Here is an 18,641-nt window from a genome sequence, read left to right as displayed (position 1 = left end):
GTTCATGGTCGGCTTTCCTCAAATGGGTTTCTCTTGAAGGATGCAATATATATACCAAGATGGCATGCATTGCATGCAAAGCATTGTACATGAATAATTCAAGATATCAACATCTTATAGTTCTCCTCTTCAAGTAGAGGTTTAATATAAAAACCCTACTCTCAGAAAATGCCCCAAGGACTTCGTATTGTCTCTCAAGGCAGTTTGAACTATATCCTTTCTTGGATCAATTCAAGAAGGGCACAAAGAATCCCCTGTTGAATGACGGCCCCACTTACTTCCGCTCACTATCAGCTAGTGTATACACTTGGAGCCTGATTCACAAAGGTAAACGTACGCTTTTATGACAGGTCAGGATTGTCTTTTTATGTGTGGAATTCTCCGCCACGACTGCGGAGTCTCCGAAATCCTAAACTTACTATTACTTGTCGATTATGGATACCAAAGAAACAGTAGCGACCCATGCAGGTAAGAGCAGAGAGGTGGCCAAAGAGTGGTTGACAGACGACGACTGGGGAAAATCGAATAAATAATTAATTTTTCCTCATCGGCGTCTATTGAGTCCCCCAACCTGCCCCACCGCTCTTACCTGCACGGGCCGCTCCTGCACAGAAATGTACACAAAAGTGTACATTTATCTTTGTGAATCAGGCCCGTGCAGTTTATTATTGTCGTATACCCTTCTCACTTTTATGCATTATTACTCCTGTACTTATTTCTTGAAACTTATCATCTAACTCTTATGATATTTAGGTATTTTGTGTTATGGGGCTTCCTGTACAATGTGTTTAATGGTCACCAACCGACATATTTGGTAAATCTGAGGGTTTGTGACTGTTAAATCATTTTTAGAAATGTACCAAACCCAATTAATGATTTGGAAAAGGTTTTCCGAATCGTTAAATGGGTTAAGGAAGCAATAAGAAATTGGTATTTGGAATGGGCGTGTTTAGGGCGTCCCTTCCAGAAACCGATCTCCTATGGTATGTACTAAAGTTCTGCAACAAAAATCCAGTCACAAAACATTAATTGTTACCACCAACTCAAGAGTTAAGGCATTTCCAAAAAGGAAAGTGGTCCCCAGGTGTAGGTTGTCTAAAAAATGTTTAGGAGCAGCTGTGGTTCTAAAACAGGTTTGTGCAACTTTTCATTTTGTTTGTAAATGTATTGTGTTTTCCTGTAAGGAAAATGGTCTGCTTTTAAAAAAAAATACTTTATTTAAAAGCAAGCATAGACATGGTGGTCTGCTGATCCTAGCAGGACACCATCCCTGTGTTCAAACTATGATTCTGTATTTACATAGTTTCCAAAATAAAAAAATCGATTCGGTAAAAGTTAATTTCCCAATTTGTGACCACTTTTACCTATAGGTTTCTTCGTACATACCCCCCTGGTTCTTTAAGAATGGGTGTGCCTTTACAGTCAGAGGACATTGCTGGATTAATTGGCACGTGCAGTTATTACCAGATGAAAACATTATTTTTTTCTTTATAAAAACATGTTTTTTAGCACTGCTCGATTGGTGTAAATGGTATTGGCTTCTCTCACTTTCTGTTCTGTCTCACAGTTACCTCTAATTTATAATAATCACTGTGTTACTCTGTAATGAGCTCTGCCATCTCTTTTTGTAGATTTGGTTTGCACTACTTAAAAATATATTAAGCAAACAATAAAATAGTAAAAATAAAACTTCAATATTTTAGCCATCTTTAACCAGCAACTTATAGGCCTGATCTGCCTCCGTTTGGACACCACACATATAAACAATGTGTTAGTGTGGGAATTAACTTGCACAGTGTGTTATATATGATCCAATGCACAGAATAGACAGGTGCACATACTCCCGGGGGCCTGTTGCATGTGTACAGAGCAGGAACAAAGGTCCCATCTATCCTATAACACTAAAATAACTAGTACTTCCAACTGATTATTTAGGTTCAGGAAACAGATATATTTACACTATATTCTCCCTCATGTTAAAGGTAATATCACACCCAGCGGTATCAGTATTTACCAGGAGCAGAATTACCTCCCGAAATACCGAGGCCCTCGTAATAAAACCTTAAGTTCTTAATTTGCATTTACAAATGAAAAATGGGTCTAATGTGTTTTTTCTTTTTTTCAATCCACCATATAATTGGTCCAGTTCAGAAACTGTCAGCCACCTAGGTCTTGCTTTGGTTCCCAAAAAAGTGCAATCTGCGAGTGCAAACGAAGGATCAGCCGAAAAATGCTCTGTAAGATGGAATGCTGCTGTAGGGAAATCCGATATTTTTGTTATTCGCAGTGTTTTCCTTTTTGAAACCCAATTTCGGCACTTTATGTTAAATGCTTAAAATCCTGGAGGAAGTGTGTATTGGTAGTGAAAGTGTCCTACACGCCTCATTTTTCAGGGGACGTGGGAAAAGGGAATTCTGCATTTGGAAAATGATTATATTACATAAAGACTTCAAGGTGGAGAACACTTTAAGAAAAAAAAGCTAATTTCCTTCCTGCAGTCCACAAATGTAAAGTGAGAGAGTTAGAGAATGCATATGACTTGCATAGATTTCCAGGTATGTTCTTAGATATTTTTGTAAATCCCCTAAGATTCGTAAATTCATTGGATCATGCCTGCAATGCTTAGATTTGTATAATTCATTCAACATATTTGTGAACCGGTTCGTGAATACATTGAACATTTTAGACATGACATCTGGGCTTGACAAACTACCACGTGTTCATGCCTTTGAGTGGGCCTGCAAGCCTAGGTGTTCTCCCTTGTTTTGCTATTCTGACCTGCAATATTCCTTCAAATACAATACTATTGATCATTTTGTTATTGTTTTTATTTACAACCCCATCTCTTCAATAAGAAAACCTCTGGGCTGTTTATTGGTGAAATGAAGCTGAAATCTCTTACAAGGCAAATGCAAAATTCGATTTCACTCCGAAGAGGAGGGTGACCAGTTCTCTCATGCAATGTTTTCCTCATTTAACCGTCCTTCACCAAACACTTTCTTCCCTTCCATCTTGTAGGTCATGAGGATATTTTCAAGTGCTGTGTAACTTTTGCAAGTAAATTGGATTTTAGCCCAGTGCAGCTCACTTGATGATGAATTCGTGTCTGCTCAGGCACCTTTGCCCTCTGCATTCAATGTTTGCTCTAGTCATCAAAGCAATACCAGAATGCCTGGCTTTGGTCTTTATGAAAGGCCACCTGGGGTCACCAATCATCTTATAGCTCCGAGCTGTTTATACCCATTGCTGTGCTCAAAGCAGCCCGTGCGCCTCGAGGACCACAGAGGCTGGCGCTGCTCTTGATGCACATAAACTGGGCTCGGACCTTCTAAAGTCACCCCTCTTCTATTGATGCTGAAAAAACGTCGACAAAAAGTTGTGGAATAATATTAATTTTTCTCTTGTTAATACGAGATGCCCAGAATTAAAGGGTGGAGATGCCAAAGCCGGAGGCATCGATTCTGTCCAGCATCTTCCCCCTTAATTCCTGGTATGAAACTCTCCAGCTGGGCAATCGCCATACAGACCCAAAAATGCTTTTCAGGAACTTTATTGCTCGCCCTTCCCAGCAATTCTGAGCAGTTGGTACATGTGAATAGGAGGGGGAAGAGCGTGCATAGGCTGCTGTGCAGAGGCCGTGCAGTGGTAAGGGTCTTGAGGCACGTTGCATGCTTCTCCACCCGCGCCTTCTGATTGGCCCGGAGCGCCAGTGGTTTTGCTGGATGCACTTCTGCAACCAGTAAAATCGAGCCTGGTGTCCCCAGACCCAGTAATTTTGAGTGCAGAACCAGCCGTGGCAATATCAGAAGCAGCCGGTTATGGAGGAGTGGCTGGGGGGGCGGGCCGGGGGGATGGGGTGTTGGGAACAAAATAAAAAAATAAGTAAATTAAAAAAGACTTAACTGCAGCCAGCTGCCTAGCGCTCTTCTGTGCCTCTCCTCCTCGCAGGCACAGGCTCCCAGACTCCACTGCAGCCAATCCTGGGGCTGCTCTCATGAAGGCCCGGCTTTAGCGCTGGTGGCGCCCTGTGCGACAATGTTTGTTGGCGCCCCCCCTAATGACCACCTCCGCCACGTATTCCCTCACTACCATCCTTTCACAGTACTCCTGAAGTCTCCATAACCACTCTCTCTCTGATGCTTTTAATTAATTATATAGCGCCACTCATACTTTTGTAGGGTGTCAGAGCACTTTACATCGCACACACACTAACTGCACAGAGACAGTCAATCATAGGTGTGTAAATCAGTGTACATGAAATGTTACGTAAGACAAAGGACTACAAGGTGGAGTCACGTCATCCATACTGGTAGACATGATAGTTTGAGAGTGCACCATCAGGGTAAAAAATGCGCCATGTTGTGCTCTATTTACAAAGTGGCATCTAGGCAGATGCGTCACTTTGTAAAACCCCGCACCACATTTTACCTGCGTCAGGTGTAATGTATGCAGGGTGGGCGTTCCCCTGCAAAAAGCCTCAGAAGTGGTGCATTGAAATCTATGTGATTTCAGTGCACCACTTCTAGGACGCCATTGCGTCAATATCTGACGCCTGCCTCAGGCATAAGACTGACGCAGACCCTTTCACATGGGATTTGCCCCATGTGAAAGGACACATTGCTGGAGTTGCGTCTGTTTTCAGACACACTCCAGCAATGCATCAGTTTTGCGCCGACCGATACACCAGGAATACTGACGTATCTGTCATTCCTTGCGATACGATGCGTCATACAGTAAACATGGTGCATCATTGGTGTCGCAAGGAGGGTGCACTGAGAAGTGTCGCATCTCTGGTTTCACGCAACGATGCAACACTTCTCATATATGAGGCCCTTAGAACTTGAAAAAAACACGTTTGGAGGTTATCTTTAATAATAAGAATTTATTTTTACCCTGATGTACCATTAGTATAATGAAAGATTTGGGGAAAATCATAACGCTCCAGCCTATATCTTGTAGTTTTCTTGCAGTTCTTTGATGACAGTTAATAGCTCACTGTACTACATTATGATTCTAACTTATAAACTGCAAGTAGCACACGGATCTCTGTGACAAAAGCATTAACCCACTGACCTATGTACATTATAGGCACGTTGTGATCTGCATGGTACAAGATCTTTGCATCAGGCACATTAATCCTCTGTGTTACCTCAGGATGAGTAAAAACGACCACGAGACAAAACTCTGACCTTTCTCTCTCTCCAGAAAGAACATTAATCACTGGAGTTACTTTGACATTTTTATTGTTGGCTGAAAATTGCTGGAGGCAAAGAGCAAAGAAACAGGTGCTTTTAAAAACCAAACCATAGTACATGGCGCCCCCACCCGCAGTCAGCACCCGGTGCGATAGCACCGTTCGCACCGCCCTAGAGCCGGCCCTGCTCTCATGTCACGAGAGCAGCCTCAGGATTGGGCTGAGCACTCTGAATTTGCATTCCCAGAGAGTCTGGGAGCCTGTGCCTGCTCTCTCCACCCAGCAACGCAGCTGGGGTTGGAGAGAGCTTCACGGCGCTTGATGCTTTGGCCGGGCTAAGACGGCCGCCAAACCATCATGTGCAGTGAATGCAGTGCACCAATCACTCCCCACAGGCCCCACCCCCAAGACTTGGCAGGAAAGGAAAAATCAACCGATAATAAAACGTGTTTATTATCGTTTTATTTTTCCTTTCCTGCCGTTTTGAGGTGGGGGGGGGGGGTGACGCTCTTCCACCATAGCGGAGGAGCCACCGCTGGGCAATTTGCTGAATTTGTAATATAGGTTATTGCTGTGTTTTTCCAACATGTCGATTTGAAATTCATTGTTCTATTGATTCTCTGTTTGTTAGTGTGGATATAAAGTTGTCAAACTTAATATAGATGTAAAACTAAAAAACATATTTACACCTCAAAGAGGCTGGCAGAGTCAGAAAGGATTACTGAAGAGAATAAATGGCATTCCACAGACTTGATCAACCATACACACCTTCATATTTTTTCGAGAGGCCACTTTGTTCTGGAACCCTGTGAAGGGAAGTGATGAGCAGATATATTTATTCTCTTTAAAGAGATCATAGTAAGGACTGCAGGGATTGCCAAAGTGGTGAAAAACACACACATCACTTGAGTCTATGGTGTCTCTACATAATTCATCGTGACAAGGTTTGCACCATACTGCTCAACTTACTAAAATGGAACGGAGCACTTGATTCTTATTTACTGAAGCCAACTGTATATATTTGCTGTTAAGTAACTTGTAAAAATCTTTCTTTGGGTCTTAGTTCGAAGAAGGGATTCTGGATATCTGCCTGTATGTGATGGATCGAGCACAGATGGATCTCTCTGGACGTGGAAACCCTATCAAAATCAGTCGCATAGCTTCTGCAATGGTATGACCTGTTTTCTGTAAATAAGAATGTGCATTAAATCTAATATGTCTTTCTGAAATTTTGGGTGTGCACCTTGGCAAAGAAAACAAGCATGCAAAGCAAATTAGCCTTGCCTTTGGGACCTACTGGCTCTACCAATTGTGTTTTTGGCAATGCTGATCAGCATTGGTCAAAAGCAATTTTTTTGCCAATGCTGTTTATTACCAACAAAAAAAACACAATGGCACTGCCGGCAATTGTGTCATTCTGTAGGCACACGCATGCGTCAGCTACAGCATGATGCAAGAGCTATTTTCTTTTTTTTTTATTGACCGATATAAAACGGTGGATGTCACTCAGATCAGCCACAAAAAAATTGCACAAAAGTGATTTTGGGGAAATCTGGTAGTAATTTACTGCTTGACCCTTCAAATATATATATATATATTTGTAAAAACAATGTTTGGGGTGAAGGAACATCAGAGGGGCAGGTGGGGGGAGCAAGTTGGGAGGAAGCAAAGTAGGCGGTGGAAGAGGGAGAGAGCAAAATAGGGTCAAGCACACAAGGGAGACAGCAACAAAGGGGTGGGAAAGAAGCACCCAAGGGGGCCTGTATCATGGAGAGCAGGGGTGGGGTGAAGAAGTACATGGAGAGATTGCAAGCAAACACATAGTAGGGGGTTCAGGTGTTTGGCAGGAGAGTGTGGAGAGGAACAAAACAGGGAGAGTGTTGGAAAACACACGCACTCTGATGGAATGCTTAACAAAAAGAAAAATATAGTTAACTAAAAGTGATCATTGGAAGGATACAAGTCCGCAAGTCAAGAGGATGGTAAAGAGGCTATGCTCCATGGGAGGGTCAAACACAAGATGGATGGCTAGCTGCCCATCCAGATGGTTGTGCTCTAGTGGAGCTCTTGCTCCCCAGCCTTGATATTTCAGTAATCGCCTGCCATCTGATCACGTCTCACCCCATTAACCCCAGGAGCAGATACTAGAACAGCTGTTGCCCATGTATAGCATATCTGACTAAGGAGGGGGTATTGAGGGGACCCCTGACTTGCAGGAGCGCCATGGTCGCATTAAAGTCTCCTGGGCTGAGAAGCACTTTAATTGGCTGCTCTGTTTATGTGCTTTTTCGGGAGTGACTCGCCTCACAGCTGATATAGAGCTCACTACAGCAATTGAGTGCGAGAGCTAGAAGTGTCTGGATCCCAGGGGGAATCGCTTGGGGGCACAATCCCCTAAAATGGTGGCTGAATAGAGTGGGTCACTGTGACTGTGGGATACTGAGCCCTGCTGTGAGTGGGGATTGACTGAGTGGCAGGCCTCTCTGCACAACAACACTTATGTCACTTTCACTTGAAAATATTTCCCACTGCAATGTGTAAGCCTTGATGTGTTAGCCTTATGATAGATGCCCCAGTGATACTCTTAGGGTGTAGTGGGAGGCCTTGGAGGCCCCAGGCAGCCTGATGTGAGTGTGGCACAATTATACCCAATTCATTGCATTGGGGCTTGGGAGCTAGAGGTCCGACACTGCCTCTGTGACTCGTATGAGGCGTCAATAACTACTTCACTGCAATTCTGATCATCTTCCACTATGTTTTGTATCCTGCATGGCGGTAGCTTGTGGCTAGGCTCTATCCGTAGTCATATGGAGAAGACCGACGCCAATCAAGGGAATCTCACGTTTGAGTTGGGCAGCACACATTCAAGACCTAGCTCCCCTCCGATCACATGCTCCCTCACTGATACCAACGATCCGACAGACACAGACATCAAGGTGATCCCCCTCAACATGAAGTCCAGCCTACGGGCCATCAATGCTAAAACTGACCATATGAATAGGCGGATGGATCTCATGAAGGATCGGCTGGACAAACATGGGGACTTCCTTTTTTTTTTTTTAACAGATTTTATTGCAGTTTTTATACTGAATACACAAAGTTTACCATAGAATCACAATAGCTTACATAACTGAGATGGGTAGTAATATCTCCGTGGTATCACATTTAAAATAACTAATCCCTATTCAAGTTACCCTCCACCCCCCATCTTACAAACATTCTACGTTAGCTCAGGGTCAGTCAGTGCCCAGTTCGACATTGATACTTATCATAAATCAACTCTATCCCCCCCCCCCCCTCCGCCCCAACTACTCCCCTCCCATCCCTCCCACCAGGATGGGGACTGTCTTGATGAATCGGAACATCGCATCTCTAACCTGAAGGATATGGTATGTTATGTTGTGCAGATTTGTGGAATGCACTATCACCTGAGAGAGTATTCTGGTACTGAGCTGGTGTTAGCCTAAGCAAGCCTAGTGCATAGTGGTACCACTCAAAAAGACAGGTTTACAGTTTCTTGTGGAATTCAAGAAGTGAGGGTGATATCACCCAGGACTTTCAAAATTGTCTGCATAGTATGGAGAGTAAACTGCACAGAGTCTCCATGAGGAACGAAGCTGTCAAAGCTCAATCACGCTAAAATGGCATTTTCATTTAATGGGTCCCCCAGAATCCACCAATCCAACAGAAATATTTATTGTAACACCCTTTGATGGACTGCAGCAATTTCTCGAGCTTGCTGGTGGTGGAGCAGTCACCTAGATATCTGGGACCGAGGCCCCCCATCAGGGACCACCCACGGCCCTTCATATCCCAGCACTCAAAACTGTGTTGCATCTGGCTAGAGAGAAGGGAAACCTCAGGTATAAAGGCAGCAAATTATCATTTTACCCTGACTTCACTATTTCACTGTAGGAGGCGAGGAGAGCCATCACAGAAATCAAGAAGATGCTCAGAAAGCAGAACATTAAATACGCAATGTTGTACCCTGCTCAGCTGAAAGTTCCAAATCAGGACCGAACAAAAATATTCCTGAACTTAAAAGAGGCCTTGTGTTTTTTTAAAACCACTAGAGGTGCAGATCCACCACATGCAGGATCACCACAGGTGTCAGAGGCAATCCCCTGGCGACCGAGGACTGGAGAAGAACACAGAAGATGAACATTGTGATATATAATGCCATATATGCGAGGTCCTGGAACTTTGGATAGTTGTTCTGTTTCCAAGATGGTGGCTCTAGGTCGCGGGGGAATGGAAGACTGCCTGGGCACACTCGCACACCTTTGGGGCTGAAGAACACTAGGCAAACTATATGGAAATGGCAACACACTTACCTTGCTTGTAGGTACTATTGTTGGGGACTTGAGGGTGGTGAATGATGCTTTCTCTTTGTGCTAAATGCTCTACAATGTTTATTTCCTATAGTCAAAGTGTTCAAAAGGGACATTTCGTTTTGCATGTAATACACTGGCTCAACATACTCTAATTCCGGGTGATGCCATATCTCTAGGCACCCGAATTGACACCGCAAGGCCCAATCCACTGACCTCCATTCCTGGTGCTATTGCACATTGTGATGGGGAACTTTAAAGTCTTATTGTGGAACAGCAGAGGGCTGGGTAATTATAAGAAGCAGGGATTGATAAGAATGTACCTGAAGTGACACAGCATAGAGGTTGTAATGCTTTAGGAGGAGCACCTTGGAGCTAGACTGACCTATACTTTTGCTGAGAGCTAGGGACAGTCCAATTATGTTGCCTTTTACAGCACTTACATGAGAGGTGTGGCAATGCTTATTAAGAAAAAGAATTAAGCGTTAAACCACTTCATATACATAGAAATCCTCACAGCAGATGCCTTATTGTGATAGGAGCCCTATTTATCAATGTTTATGCCCTCAATGCAGACTCCTCTGAGTTCTTTGAGGCTATCATGGTGACACCTAGGGCCTGTAAATATTGTATGGGGAGAATTAAAATGTAATGCTACACAACGACCTTAATAGCAATAACCCCTCCCATGTAGATTACCCACAGGCAGCTTGCCTTTTGAATTAGATGATTGAGATGGAGGGGCTAGTAGATGTCTGAAGGGCAAAGGAGAATGATGGCATATTAATTTCAGTCATTGGTCTAAATATCCACTCCTGCATTGATTTTTGACTGGTATTGACTGAGACAATGATAAATGGGTGGGGAGTCCCACACAATATCTGGCCATTCCCCTGTAGTACTGCTGTTTGAGCTACCCGATACTCCTCTGCATTGCAGGATACGGTGTTTCCCTACACACACACACTTACTGATCCGGTCTTTCAAAATTAGTTAGGTGATATGTTACGCACCTTTCAGCTTATGGTGCAACCAGAATGCCTCTACATGGGATGTGATGCCCAGACACGCAGTTATGGGAAGGGAGACCCCCTAGTAGAACTATGTTATGGCGGGTAAAGAAAGTACACCCAATTAGATTAATACATACTATGCAGGGTCGAGGTAGAAAAACAGTGGTGGGCAGTGAGCGGACCTTAAAGAATTTGATCATTACTATGAGCAGTCATATGCCAGCAGATCGACATCAACATCCAAACATATAGAGGAGTACCTTAATTGAGTTGCGCTTGCATGGATAGAAGGTGGGGCTAGAACTTTCCTACAGGAACCATAGACTCCAAGGAGATTTTACTGGCAATAGAGGGACTCTAGAGAGAGAAAGGCCCAGGGATAGGTGCACTGATGGCTTGCTAAGTTCTACAAAACTTTTAAGTTCTTGTTGCCCCTCGCCTGCTGGACATTTGTCAGAAAACAATTCAAAAGGGGGTTCTCCCATCCTTTGTTAGAGAAGCTATGGTAACAGTTATGTGAAAACTAGGGAAAGACCCGTAGGACCGCAGGTAGTATTACCAATTAACATTAATTAATTTAGATAACAAGATAATAGCAAATTGGCTTAGTCCACTTATGTGGAGCCTTGCGCTTTCTTAGCAGGCTGGCTTCATTTGTGGCAGTGCCATGGGCAACAACTTTAGGAAGCTGTTTGCACTTATGCACCAGCTTAGGCCTGAAATTGATGCATTGTTGGTATTTTTAGATGACGTAAAGGCTTTCAAATCATTCGCATGGTGGTGTCTGTTCGCAGTGCTTCGTAGGCTGGCTGTGAGTGCTAACATTACAGAGCTAATTAATTAACTGTCTGAGGCCTTGATTGCGAGGAGCTGCCTTAATGGTTGCATCTCACTGACTTTCCAGATACATAGGGCTACGTGGCAGGGCTGCCTGCTCTCACCGCTCCCTTTTGCGATAACTATGGAGTCCTTGGCTCCTGGTCGCGAGAACGTCACAGTCGCAGAGACATTGCTTTGCCGTATAAGCATGTCTCATTAGCCCTCTATGAGGATGATAGTATGCTCTATGTTAGTCGTCTAGCTATAAACTGAACTCACCTGATCGAAGAAATAATGATTTGGAGAAGTCTCAAAGATACGTATAAACTGGGCTAAATCAGAGATGCTTCCATTAACTGGGATTGCTACTAGGCTGCACTTAGACTTCATACTACGATGATGTGATGGGTCAGTTAAGTATCCGGTGATAATGATTGACAGAAACAGACAAAAGGTCATTCAAGATACCTGCGGCCCGGTCAGGGATAACCTGCACGATCATATAGACAAACATGGAAGAGTTGTTGGCCTACTGTCCTAGATCGACCCTAGGACCCCCCGACACACTTTCTTAAAATTCCGACTAGTAGGGGATGGGTTTCCCAAGTCCATAAATCATACACACATTCTCTTAGGATGGAAATTCAGCTGTGTTTCCTAGTAGATTGTATTACTCTTCCAGTTCCAATACAAGATCGATTCTACCAGATCCCCGCACTGAGAGAGAGGTGGCGCTTAGTAGACGTTTAAGAGCAGGTTGCAAATGTTACAAGGAACATTGTGGAAATATCACTGCCATGTAGTCCCTGGGTGAAGCTGCAAGGACACACTAAATTAATTCCATCATCGGCCAGGTTAGAGTCTGTGCTATTGCTGTTAGCGAAGTGTACGTTGGTGATGGGTCGAAAGAAGGGCCTTTCTCCCAGGGTATCGGACTGTTTAAAAGATGCGGCCTCAAGAGAGACCATGGCATCGGACTTTTCAGCCTTACAGCACCATACAGCCAGTCAACGGGATATATGGGCACATTAAGATCTTACCTCCTGCGGACATGGAAGAGTGCCCTAAACTCTGAGCGTAAAAGGGGATTAAGGTGCTTGTGTTTGACTGAATTATGCTCCAACCACTGGATTTGATTATTTTTACTAAGTGGGCAGGTCACTGTTTGTGCTGATTTCACATATGCTATGATTACGAATTGTATCCACACTGTATCGATAATTGTGTTATGCCTGAACCCAACGAGCGTCAAGATATGCATGTTCATATGTTACAGTGTATGGACAAAAATGTAATAAATAAGGTAGGGAGAAAGACACAGTATGGACAAGGAAGCCAAGCCACTGAATAAGATATCAGGCAAATGAGAGTGTCAAAGTCAGCCAATGGTAAGCAATGGGGTGTAAGTCACTGTAACTTCTTGGTTAGGCCACAATAGGTATTTTCCATCCAGAGAGCTTGTGCTGTCTGATTGGTCACTTTTAGATATTTACTTTTAGATATCTTAGGTATAAACAATTTTACTTATATTACTAAGCATCCCGTATGTGTTGAATACAAATGTTATACTTTTGCTGTACTTTGTTTTTGACATACTTTGAGGGGCAAGTTCTGTATTTTTGCCTCTTTTATACTTGTATAAAATTCACCCCAATACACATCTTACTGTTAAGCCCGATGAGGCCTTGTGCATATCAGGCACAATAATGTGTACATTGAGGTAACAGTGCAAAAAAAATGTTTCTGCTGAATCAAGGCACTACTCTATCCAAAATATTGAATTCATTTGAAAGAATTCTGGAAAAAAATGTTTTCCCTCCATGTTCATTTTTCCCTCTGTGCTCGTTTTGCCCACACTTAGCACTCAGAACCTACGGGACTCAGTGTCATTTAATCTATGAAGAGAATTAAAAGTTAATATTAAGAAAATCTTGACGGAAGCATCCGTATATAGTCCAGTGGGGAGGTCTGTGTATTGTTAGCTAAAATATATCACTCTGGAATCAACTCAGTTAGATGGTGTGAATTTGTTCTATTGTTAGTATGTTAAAAGTGTACTTTGGTTCAGGCTCTAACTCGGCGTACACCTTCCCTTGACTAGTTAAAACAGCTGATGAACCTTACTTGGAATGTATTAGCTTCAGTCTACGTTTTAGGACATTACGGTGTTAATGAAGTGAGAAAGCCTATCAATGTACTACTCAACCTTGCTGGCAGAGGGATTGTTTTATGCGGACCAGAACAGACCCCTGACTTTAGTAACCAAAGAGTGGTTACTTTTCCCTGCTCTCACTGGCAAAATAACTTTCTAATGTTTTTTCATGGGCTGGGAACAAAGGGGGCAGAGACCTCTTTAGATGTGAATCCCTGTATACATTTTGTATTCGTGAGGACATGTAGTGTGAAACTTCCCTTGACCGAGTAAATTTATAGGACATATGGAAATGTGGTAAATGGGGGTGTAGACCAGCCAAAGCAAAATCTGGGTTTAGTTCACTAAAAGTTAAAAACTTTTATTAATACGATTAGAGATTTTTCTTATACAATGCTCAGTTCGACTCACTCTCCTTACAGATTTGAATGAAGAAGAAACTCCAGACAAATAAACACAGAACAAATGCTGTAGATTGCCCCAGTGCTCTCTTCTGAATTGAACCTACTTATTATTGTGTCAAAGTCAGCTTCCTGATCTGCTCCCACGACAGTATAGACCTCTGCTTACTTCTGGCTCCATGCTAGCCTGCTATTGGACCACCAAGTACAAAGAAGCCAGTTGGTCGGTAGTTGTGGAGTCTATAAGAAACAGAGAAATCAGAGATCTGCAGCGGACAGTTTTAAAAGCACAAAAGTTGTGCATTCTCTCTGTCCTTTTGAGGATTTTGAAAACCATTGGCACCTTCTGGTCTAGTTCTGTACTAAAACTAGGTTATGAGACGCTAGTCTGAAGTGTTGTGACTGATTTGCATTAACCAATCTGTACAACCCAGCATCCACGTGAATCTCAAAGAGACACCCATAGATCATGAAATAACCCAGAGGGTAAACTCTTCCTGGTCAAGAGCTTCAGGAGGCTCGATGGAGGACTACGATGAAATCTCTAGCACTCTACCTTTGCAAGTATGTCAACCAGTTCAGAACTTTTAAATATCCACAGATCCGCTACACCAAAATGAACAAGGTGAGTGCCCACAGAATGTCGATGAGGCTGAAATTCTCACTCCTTGTCCAAAGGCAACATTGCCAACATCTTCCTTATGCCCCTCTACCTAGGACTTGAATTAGCAAAATTGCAATGGAGGAGGTGAATTTTGCCCTAAAGAGCAGTGTCTAAACTCCAGGCCCATAGTGAATCTAAGATCAGCGAAGATGTAACAGTGAACGAAAAGTAGCTAGCCAATGTCCGTTAAAATGGACGAGAGGGATGCTGGAGTGGGTGGATCATGATCATAGAGCGGAGATCATAATGATATCATGTAGATGTTAAATGAGGTGGAACTTATTAGCTGGCTGATAGTGGCAGTGAAGTGTAGGCCGAAAAATGTCCTTTTTAGAGATCCACATTTATAAGATGTCAGACAGATGTGCTTTACTGGTGATGAAGTGATTGGCGAAGTTGATGAGATCAGGGAGATTTCTGGGTGTTCGTAAAGGTGTTGCAGACATTGTTGGCAAAGTACTTGATTCCTAAAAATGGAGGCGCCTGATGGAACCTTGTTAAAGGTGCTTTTGAAGCGTAACAGAGTGTCCAAAAGTGAAGTCTTGCATGAAACGTTGAAGGGCAGGAATTTCAAATTACTCCTGATTGGGTATTATTTCATCAGATGCAAGGAGGAGGGTGAAGAATAGCAGATGTGTGTAGGGTTTGCTGGAAAGAGAAAATGTAGTTACATAGGTGTGCAAAAGTTGGAACATTGCATATAACCACAGTGTGTCATGTGAAATTGAGAAAATACATTAGAACAGGGGTGTCCAACGTAGATCTAGGAGGGCCATAGCAGATATTCACAATGTCCAAGTAAAATACATCTACCTACAAATGAGATAAATGAAGACTATTTACGTAGTTAGTGGATATTCTGAAAGTGAGGCATAGATTCAGCCCTCCGTAACCTAAGTTGGACAGTATTGCATTAGAATAATATGTGAGTCTGGAGTAAGAGCAATGGTGATCATGTAATGTGAGCATTAGTTCAACCAATCTACTCAATCAACTGATTGCAACATTAGGACAAGAGGTGGTTAATATCAGGCCCAACAAAAAATTCAATTACTTCAGTGTAATTTCAGGAATTTTGTGTTACACTTGTTACATAAAATTCCCACAATGACGCCATTATGGCACATCCCATAATTACGCTGCATTCATAGCAAAATGTGAGCATGGGAGCCCAGGAACAACACAAACAACCAGCACTCGAGTAGCCGATTTTCTCAACACTTGTGTTGTTGGCACTATTAATTTAGAGCAAAATGTGCTTTTGAGTCTTAAATGAGGCGAGAACGTATTTCACACTGAAATATAGCGCTAAATGCCAGATTTGCAATTTGGTGTAATTTCACCTAATTTTCCTGACGTTTCGTGTGAATATGCGAAAGAAAATCACACACATTTCACATACCCTTAATATAAATGAAAGAAGTGTGAATTTTACTTGCAAATTTCCCCTTTTTTGTTTCTATTAAAATGTCCTTTTATTCCTTTTTCTCTATATCTAATTTTGATGACTGTGTTTAATCTTACTTGAATAAAAAATCTAAATGTTACGCTAAGTAAAACAAATGACAAATAGTCCACCGTAAGGGCAGTGGAACTACACATTCTTCATGATCATCTACTGCACTGTCTTACAGTGCACATAAAAAGAAATGGCTTCTTGAATCTCAAATTATATGGTCAGGGCAGGATCATTAAACTAATGAAGTTGATAGAGCTTATGCTTCCCAGTTCTAAAGGGATGTAATTACCACTACTAATTGGAGATTGTAGAAGCTCCCTTATCATATTTAATTTGACTAAAATTCAGGACTAAATGAACTGCTGACCCATACTTTATTCTTTAACAAAAGAGTAAAGCCATACAATTGTACCATAGGTCCCTGGTCAATTACCCACCAACTATCTGCCACATTAGCAGAATCGAGGCCACGTTGGACTATTTGATAGTTTATAAATATCTGATGTGACAATAGATGAAAATGTCAAATGGCTGCACCCATCAATCTTGATCGTACATGCATTTGGCTTTAGAGCAGGTGTCTCCAACCCTTTTCTGTAATAAGAGCTACTTATGTTCAATGAAAATCATTCTAAGCTACTAATGATTTTACTTTGGCAATAGTGAGCAAGTCAGTCAAGTTTACATTAGTGGCACCCCATGCAATAATACCCGCAGTGATCACCTTGGTGCGTCAGTCAGGATTACCAGCAGTAATGTGAATGCCTCTACATGGTTAATATATAACAGTTATAGCTGCAATTATATTAATATAATAATATTAGAAATAATTCTCCCCAGTGTCTCATGATTTGTCATTCAGATATCAGCTTTAAATGTGTTAAATATATTTTGGTAATCCAAGCAAGTTTCTCCAAACAACAGGTTAGAGCACCAATAAATACACACATTTTTGTCTCAAATACACCCGGTTCAATTTTGGGATGCGGTTATTTATTCAAACAAGCAAATGCATGAAACTTAGTAGGCTGAGCTGCCCACAGGAGAGCTACTCACAGGTAGATGGAGTGCTAGTAGAAGCTCACGAGCTACTCGTAGGAGATACCTGTTTTAGAGGAACTACTGCAACACATATCAAAATCTCCTTGTCTGTAGAGTTGATTCACTATGATTTGTAATGCTGGATTATTTTTGTAAAGGTCTCCTAATGCCTCCAACTCTTAGCACTAAGTGTGGTCTGTTTTATGGTAGTTTGCTGAATGGCAATTCCTCTTACTGATGTTAATTTCTTTTTGGTCAGGTGTTTCTCTCTACTGGTCTTCCTGTCATAGACCCAACACGCTTGGCTGTGTCTCCCTCAACAAGCATCCTCATGCATTTCTTTGGCCTAGGGTCAATGGGCCCATTTCCTTATATCCTTGTCTCTCTACCTCGGTGTATGTGCCTCCCTACCACATTGTCTGTGCCTCTGTGTGCTAGTTTCAGTGTTTTCATGTCTTGGTGTCTTTGTCGAGTGTGAGTGTCTCCTGGCTGCAGTGCACAAGTCACCCTGTTCCAGTGTACCTCTCTCTTTGTCTCAATGTCATTGTCAAGCTTCACCTCTGATCCTGTCTTCTTCACCTTTGCACCTATCTCCAAGTACTATTGTCCCCGTCTCTGTCAGTATTCTAGCCTTCCTGTTGCAGTGCATGTACCACACCTGTTCGAGTGTCTATCTCTTCTAGTCCAAGAGTCCTTGCTTCCCTGTGCTAGTGCTGTTTTTGCCACACTTCCTGAAAGTGTGTGCCTCCCAAGCCCATGTAGCAGGGTTTCCATGTCTTGTAGTCTTTGTCACCCTATCCCCATTTATCCCTGTCACAATGTTTGTGATGCTCTATCTTTGACTCAGGGCCTGATTTAGATCTTGGCAGACGGGTTACTCCGTCCCAACGGTGATGGATATCCGGTCCGTACAGAATATAAATCCCATAGGATACAATGGGATTTATATTTCGGCAGTGGGGATATCTTTCACAGTTGTGAAGGAATAACCTGTCTGCCAAGATCTAAATCAGGACCTCTGTCCCAGTCTCTCAGCAATATTACACGTGCTGATTTAAACTGCATTCCATACACACATGGGAGGTTGCACATGGATCAGAAATACGTGTTTACTGTTAATTGCTGATTCCCCACAATTTTTCCCAGGCAGGTTTCACCAGAAGAAGTGTTGCAAAATGTATCAGGGGAAAATGGCTGAATAAAATAGTGAACTGTGCGGTTATGAGTACAGTCATCAGCAACTGTAGATGTTAAGCCTCAATCAGCCTGGTGTAACTTTAATAGGAGGTAATTGCTGATCTTAGTAAATACCCCATATCAGGTATGAGTAATTACCAGGTGTGGTAATTAGCACTCAAGTTACTAGGACACACATAATGAGGGCCTCTTTTTTCCTTTCCAAGTGTGTGTGTATATATTTGTCTCCCAGTTCTAGTCTCTGTGCCCGACTGTCTGTGTGATCAGTGCCTCTCTGTCCTACTTCCCTTGTCTCCCTCTCCTGCTGCCTGTGTCTAGATGTTTTGGAGCTCTTGTTGCTCTGTGTCTGTGTTCACTGTCCCAGGTTTTG

The 18,641-nt window shown here is 42.5% G+C and overlaps 1 protein-coding gene across 1 annotated transcript in view; it reads left to right on the top strand.

Annotated features, from left to right (window-relative positions):
- The window catches only part of F13A1 (coagulation factor XIII A chain), a 352,278-nt gene that overhangs the window by 110,642 nt on the left and 222,995 nt on the right, over positions 1–18,641 (top strand). The window contains exon 6 of the mRNA XM_085607215.1: positions 6,258–6,365. Within this exon, the coding sequence (XP_085463341.1) occupies positions 6,258–6,365 (108 nt within the window). The remainder of the gene's footprint in view (positions 1–6,257; positions 6,366–18,641) is intronic.

The sequence above is a fragment of the Triturus cristatus genome, chromosome 5_2, assembly GCF_964204655.1.
Source record: "Triturus cristatus chromosome 5_2, aTriCri1.1, whole genome shotgun sequence".
NCBI classification, from domain to species: Eukaryota; Metazoa; Chordata; class Amphibia; order Caudata; family Salamandridae; genus Triturus; species Triturus cristatus.
Note: the sequence above shows the minus strand (reverse complement) of the source record. Positions and strands in the feature narration are given on the sequence as shown.